Source organism: Abramis brama (assembly GCF_963993115.1).
Source record: "Abramis brama genome assembly, chromosome: 19".
In the NCBI taxonomy this organism is placed as follows: domain Eukaryota; kingdom Metazoa; phylum Chordata; class Actinopteri; order Cypriniformes; family Leuciscidae; genus Abramis; species Abramis brama.
Window position 1 is genome coordinate 8,084,328 of NC_139981.1, and position 6,967 is coordinate 8,091,294.

A 6,967-nucleotide genomic window follows, 5' to 3' on the forward strand; every position below is an offset into this window, starting at 1 on the left:
ACAAATTCTTTGACGTCGACTCGGTGTGTTCATGGCCTTAATATTCATAGATATCATATATAAACGCTAGATGTCTTATGGCGCAGTCACTTCCGGCATCACCGTTCGGCCATCTTGTCACAGAGAAGCTGTGAATTAAGGTGAGTGATCAGCACGCACACAAATCCTCTTATCTCGCTGAAATCTTGACGGATTTACAAACGGTTTGGTTTCTTACAAACGTTATTAACGTGGCTATAATCCCGAATGCTTAAACATGTATGTTATAATTATTCATATGTATGCAGTGTATGTATGCAGTGTCATAACTACATCTCTGACGTTTATAACAAACCAAACCGTTTGAAAATTGGTAGAAAATTGAGCAAGTTATGGTTATTTAAAAGTACATGCACCATTAAACGAGTGAGCGAGCACACTGTGGCAAGATGGCCGCCACGTGCGGACGTCGACCTCCATTGGCCAGCAGCGCGCACGAGACATCTAGCCTTTATATCTATGTTAATATTGCCCCAAGACTCCTGGCTGAGTTGGCTTGTTTTAGTCTGTGTGTCCACCAAACAGGTTTTTACACTGCTGAAAATGGCAGGAGCTCTTCTGAAAACATCTAGCTGGGCACGCTTGATATGGCTTTGGTTGCCATGCTGCTTACCTGGTAGACCAAAGGTGAACGAAATGTTCCTTCAAGCATATTTTTTTCATATTAATATTGTGGTAGTCTGGGGATGTCATCTGGTAGGCTACAGATACTCCGAGACCAGCAATATTAACTTCTTGCTCAAATAAATTCGTCGTAGCCTACATGTAATGTGTTAGTTGTCCCGCCCCTCCTCCACTGTGATTGAATGGCTGGGTAAAAAGCAGACCAGAAAAATTAAATTTGGTTTTATTAGCCTACAAGGCACTCCCATTGTAGCAATAATAATAATAAAAAAATGCTGGCCTTTGGAAAGAATAAATAAATGTAAAAACTCATAGTGCAGGATTGTTTAGTCATAGATAGTCATGCATTTAGCAGCTGATAGTAGTTTAATTGCTTTAGTGCACATGCCCCAATTAAACTTATTTCCAGCATGCAAAATAGCCTAATCAAGATTTAGCAAAAGAATTTTCCTGTTATGCAATGATTGTATGAAAAGATATAGCTAATAACTGAATATTTAACTTGTAAAATGTAATTTAAAAATAGTACTTTGTATTCAACAACCAGTTCAACTTTGCAGAATCTCAACAACTGCCTGTTCATGCAGATTCATGCTTTATAACATCAGGAAAATCAGGCCTTACCTGATCATGCTGCACAGCTCTAGTCCTGCCACATTTTAACTCAGAACTTTTTCTTCTGCAATGCAATGCAATCTCTACTGCTTGATTTTCAGGTTCAGATGATCCAGAGTGCTTTGAATAAAAGTGTTGCCTATACAAATAAATGGACACATAAAATCATCCTTATTCATTTTACATAATTGTAGAGGCAGTTCAATATAGGCTATTACAATTAATCTATTCAGAAAGGTACTTCTTCATTCAAGATTTACCTAATTAAGCCCGAACCTACTTCTCTATGGCATCCTTTTGCCAATAGTTCCCCTTTGTTGAAAACCATGGCATTTGTTCCTCATATTCAAAGATCTTTACTAAGGCTGACTCACATTTTTATGACTGGTTGAGATCACTCAAGATGAGTTTCTTCACTATAAGTGCTTTCATGATTTGTTTTTCCATAAGTGCTGGAGAATCATGCACTGAGGTAAGTTTTCTGAATTTAAATCTGTTTCATTACTGGTTTTATTACTGTTGATAATTATTATTATTATTTTGCCGTAGATTACTGAGAATCTGCACTACTCATGCATGGGAAGAAACCTCAGCTACATTCCACCCAGTATTCCGTCATCAGTTCAAACTCTGGATTTCAGTTTTAATGTTTTGAAACACTTACAGAAGACTGTATTCCCCGTTTTGTCTTTTCTGCAAGTTCTTGATCTGTCAAGGTAAGGAATGTTATTACCATCTAAAAATCAGCTGTTGTATGATGTGTTGATCTATAAATATTGAATGTATGCTTTTACTTTCAGATGCCACATCAAGCACATTGAAAATGATACTTTCTACAATGTGAAGAATTTGACTACATTGATTCTCACTGGAAACCCTATTACATATTTTGGACCTGGATGCTTGAATTCTTTACATAAACTACAGAGACTAGTTCTTGTGGATGTTGGTCTCGCATCCTTACAGCTTCAAATGAATAACCTTACTAAGCTACAGGAACTTAGAGTTGGAACAAATAACATCCAGTCCGTGTCTCTCCCTCCATTCATGAGCACCTTTAAAGATTTCAGTTTACTTGATCTACGTGCCAATAATATATCCATCATCAAAACTGATCACACTGTTGTGTTGCAAAAGATTGGCAGAAACATGACTTTGATTCTCTCTAGGAATCCATTATTACACATTGAACCAGGAGCTTTCAAAGATGTTTATCTCAGAGAGCTGGATATTCGATCTGCCTTTGTTTCTTTTGCTACTCAGAAAGATGGTCTAAAAGCTCTATATGGTCTTAATGTCAAAAGATTGTTATTTGGAAAGTACAGGGGAGATTTCAAATTTCAGTTCTCAGATGCTGATGTTTTAGATGGCCTTTGCTCTATCTTTTTCCAGGAAATATATTATTATGTTAATGAAAGGCCTAGTGAACCATTTTCTGTCTTTCGCTGTATGATAAATGCCACAAATGTGGTTGTGAAGGATGGTATAATTGGTGAAATGGAGAATGTATTTTTTCATGAAATCAAGGAGCTTTACTTGATTTCCAATCTCTTAGATTCTTTGCCAGGTAAACAACTTTCACATCTCCATACTTTAGAAAAACTAGTAATTACACACAACAATGATCTTATTCGTGCTGTAACCTTTATAGACATGCCTAAGCTTCAATATATGGATCTAAGTGATAACCGAATTACATTAAAACGATGCTGCACAACACTTTTATCTGGCACCCCTCAAATCAGGTATTTGAATTTGAGTCTAAATGCAGAAATTGATCTTGATGTAGGAGCATTTGATAGACTTGATTCCCTTGAGATTCTAGATTTCCATCATACAAGGGTTGTAGGTATGGGATACCTTTCACTTTCTAACTTGAAGTATTTGAGGTATCTAGATGTTTCTTTTTCAAGTATCACTTTTGGTTACATATATTGCTTTCATGGGCTGAGCAGTCTTAATGTTCTCAAGATGGCAGGAAGTAATTTTCAGGGTGATATAACAAGATATTTATTTAATAATCTCACAGTTCTAGAGCACCTTGACATGTCATACTGTCGTATGGTAGAGTTACACCCAAGCTCTTTTAAAAATCTTAAAAGACTTCGACTTTTGAATCTGAGAGGAAACAATTTAATGACTATAGATTTTCTTATCCACCCAAGCCTGAAACAATTAACATCATTTTATGTTGATAAAAACAGCATTACTAGCATCCCACTTCATGTTCTCCAAAAGTTGCCTGCAAACCTTTCAGAGTTTGATTTGTCCTCCAACCCCATTGATTGTTCCTGCTCCAAGACTGATTTTATATTGTGGATCATCCAAAATCAGAAAGTTTTGAAGCAATCAGAAAATATTTTCTGCAAAACCTTGTCACCAAACTCAGATTTTAGAGCAGTGGACTTTGACATTGACAGCTGTGTGCACAAGAAAAGACTCACAATTGTTCTATCATTATGTTTTGTTTTATTAGTAATTGTGTTATCAGTCTTGGCTTATAGGTTCCAGTTTTATCTTCAGTATTGCTGTATTCTACTGAGAGGCTACAGATCACCTGGACAAGAAGAATGTTCCTATGATGCATTTGTGATTTTCTCCAGGTATGATGAAGTCTGGGTCATGAATGAACTGATGGAGAATCTGGAGAACGGTGTTCCACCTATTCATCTTTGCCTTCACATGCGGGACTTTCAAGCAGGGAAGTCTATCACGTCCAACATTATTGATGAAGGAATAATGGGCAGTCGTAAAGTCATTGTGGTTGTGTCTCAACACTTCATTGATAGCGCCTGGTGTCGCTTTGAGTTTGAATTAGCTCAGTCCCGGTTTATGATGGAACGCAATGCCAACATCATCATCGTCATTCTGGAAGATGTGGAAGAGACGAAGACTAAGAAAGTGTTTGGTCTTCATAAGCATCTGAAAAAGAACACATACTTGAAGTGGAGCAGGGACCCTTTGAGTAACATGAGATTCTGGATACGGCTCAGGAGAGCTGTTATTGCCAGTAAACAATAATATTGTTTCGAAAATTGATCATTCCTATGTATCCCTTGGATAGTTTGTCAGTACAGCTTTCTAGTCATGATACATTTTATAGAAGCTTTAGTAACAGCTTCTAATCATTTATTTTTATTAAATAAACTGGTGCTTCATTTTTTAGCCATGTATTTAAATAAGTATGGTTGCATTTTATCATGTATTCAACCATTTTTGGCAAATATGTTATTATTCATTGTAAATACTGCAAACAATGGGCTTCAGAAATGAACAACTTCCCTTTTGGAACAAACATGAAAAACTACAACAATAGAGTGTATACATATTTTTCAAATGCTATGTGCTTTACAGTGAAACAGATTCAAGCTCCATTCCCAGTGATATGTGTATTTGTTAATAGAAAAATACATGGTTTAGTGTATGATGATACTATGATAGCTGAATTTCCTCCATCCTGACTACGTAGTTTGTTCTTTGTCACTTTTCTTCTTTTTTGAAAGTTTTCCATAGATTTTGCACAGAATATTTAATTGCAATCATTGCATCAAAGAAAAATATCTCCCTAAATCTTAATTATTTTGCGAGCACACTAAAAAGTCTTGTTACTCATAACCACAAGCAATGTAAATATTAACCAGGTGCTAAATGTCTGAAACAGTTCTGCACTGTGAGTTTTTTCATTTATAACACGGCTCTCTTGAATGCTTGATTATGATTGGTAATTTGCAGTAAAATATTCCTGAATAATCACTTATCATCCGATTAAAGTCGTGGTCACACTATCTCTGTGTCTGAAATTGCATACTTTTACTAGTAGGTATTACATTTAATTTGAAACTTGCTTCGCAACCGTTAAATAAGTATTCTATAATATATAGTATGAATGTGTGTATGAATGCAATCCAGACTTACTACATCTGCCATATTGTCACTGTCATGTGACCAACAGCATCAGTTGCATCACTTCACTGCTATTCACATCCTCTCCAGTTGCCTCATGGGATAGTAAATGTCCAGTGGATGCACACTTCTTAATCTCACCGGAAGTAGTAGGTCATCCGGGCACGTCTTGCCTATTGTTTTATTAAAGGGGTGTTTGATTATGATTTCACTTTTTAACTTTAGTTATGTGTATGCTGCTGTTACAACATATGCAAAGTTACAATGCTCAAAGTTCAAACCAAAGGGAGATATTATCTTTTGAAGAAATTGCTTTAAGGACTACAAAGGCTGGTAGGGACTACACGACATTCCTCCCAGTTTAGTGACATCACCAGACACCAACCCTATAATTAACATAAACCCCACCCCCTGAACATGATTATCAAGACAGAATAGAGGGTTTTCACGACACGTCATCAATCCGGAAGTCGGCCATTTTGGAGGCACTGAACGTAAACATTGCCATTGAACTGAACGGACTCGCAAATTTGGCTGATTATTGCTTCTGAAAAATGGTCGAGTTTTGGTCTGTACTCATCGGTCGCACCGAGAAAAAACATTTCTAGTTCTATAGACTGCCGAAAGTTAAAGAGAAGAGTGCAAAAAACTGATGAAAGATGGCGTTTGTGGTTGAGAGAGGCACAGCATCAGCCACATGTGTAAATGAAGCGTTAACTATGGCTAAAATGTTGACGTAAAATAGTTAACTATGGGTACATTCACACTGTCAGTCCAAATCCGATTATCTTTGTATCCGATTGGAATATGATCTAAAATGATGTCCACACTGTATTGCAACTGTTCAGAACCGATTTGTGTGTCCACACAGCTCTTTGACAATACGGCAATGATGTTGCGTTGATGGAGGGGTTTGCATTTGCAATATAAATGTTTTCTTATTTAAATTTTACAATATGGAAATGTGTAGACAATCTGAACGTAGCCTAGCCAAAGTCGGGATACGAAATAGAAGTAAGGACTAGAGAAGCTAGCTCATTCAGATCTTTACCACATATTACCTTAAGTTTGTCAAAATTTTGAGCTCTTTCCTGCTTACCAAGTCCTTCTCTATATGATTTCGCAGCTTCCATGTGTTTTTCCTGTGGTTTAGACATCAGAAATTAGTGTAACAATGTGTTCAGTAGTACATAAACAGTGCAATCCATGCCGTTGTTTACATCCGTGTACCTCCAATATGGCCGCGCATCCGGGTAACTGACCAAATCGTGACGTAGGTGAAAACCCTCTATATGCTAATCAATGACTAGAAGATAACTACACATAAGCTACATAAATTCACCAACTAACCATACATACAACAACATAAATGTCCTGTTTCATTCTACATGTTGTCACTTCTTGAGTCGCTACATCATTGTCTGACTCTGGTTTGAACATAAGTGCATGTCTGTGCGAGTGCAAGCTGTTGAAGCTCTGCCCTCTGTGCCTCGAGCAGCAGCTCATTTGCATTTAAAGGAACAGACACAAAATGGTGCATTTTTGCTCACCCTCAAAAAGTTACAATTTTAACATGCTATATAAAAATAACTGTGGGGTATTTTGAGCTAAAACTTCACATACACACTCTGGGGACATCAAAGACTTATTTTACATCTTGTGAAAAGGGCATTATATCACCCCTTTAATCCTATGAATTTGGACATAGTAGGCTACTACTTTGCGTATACACTGTTTTTCAAACTATTTAGTATGGAAGTAGGCATATTTGGATGCAGGGTATGCT

General features: G+C 36.9%; 1 protein-coding gene across 2 annotated transcripts; it reads left to right on the plus strand.

The window, feature by feature from the left end:
* Positions 1 to 109: 109 nt before the first annotated feature.
* Positions 110 to 4,299, plus strand: tlr4ba (toll-like receptor 4b, duplicate a; the record flags this gene model as incomplete). 2 transcript variants are annotated; one of them, XM_084094065.1, is made up of 3 exons in its annotated part: positions 110 to 140; positions 1,828 to 1,994; positions 2,079 to 4,299. In XM_084094065.1, the coding sequence occupies 2 exons, from the start codon at positions 1,855 to 1,857 to the stop codon at positions 4,297 to 4,299; spliced, it is 2,361 nt and encodes a 786-aa protein (XP_083950191.1). The 2 variants fall into 2 exon arrangements, with proteins under 2 accessions (XP_083950191.1, XP_083950190.1); XM_084094064.1 differs by lacking the exon at positions 110 to 140 and adding an exon at positions 1,682 to 1,750.
* Between the last annotated feature and the right edge of the window lie 2,668 nt (positions 4,300 to 6,967).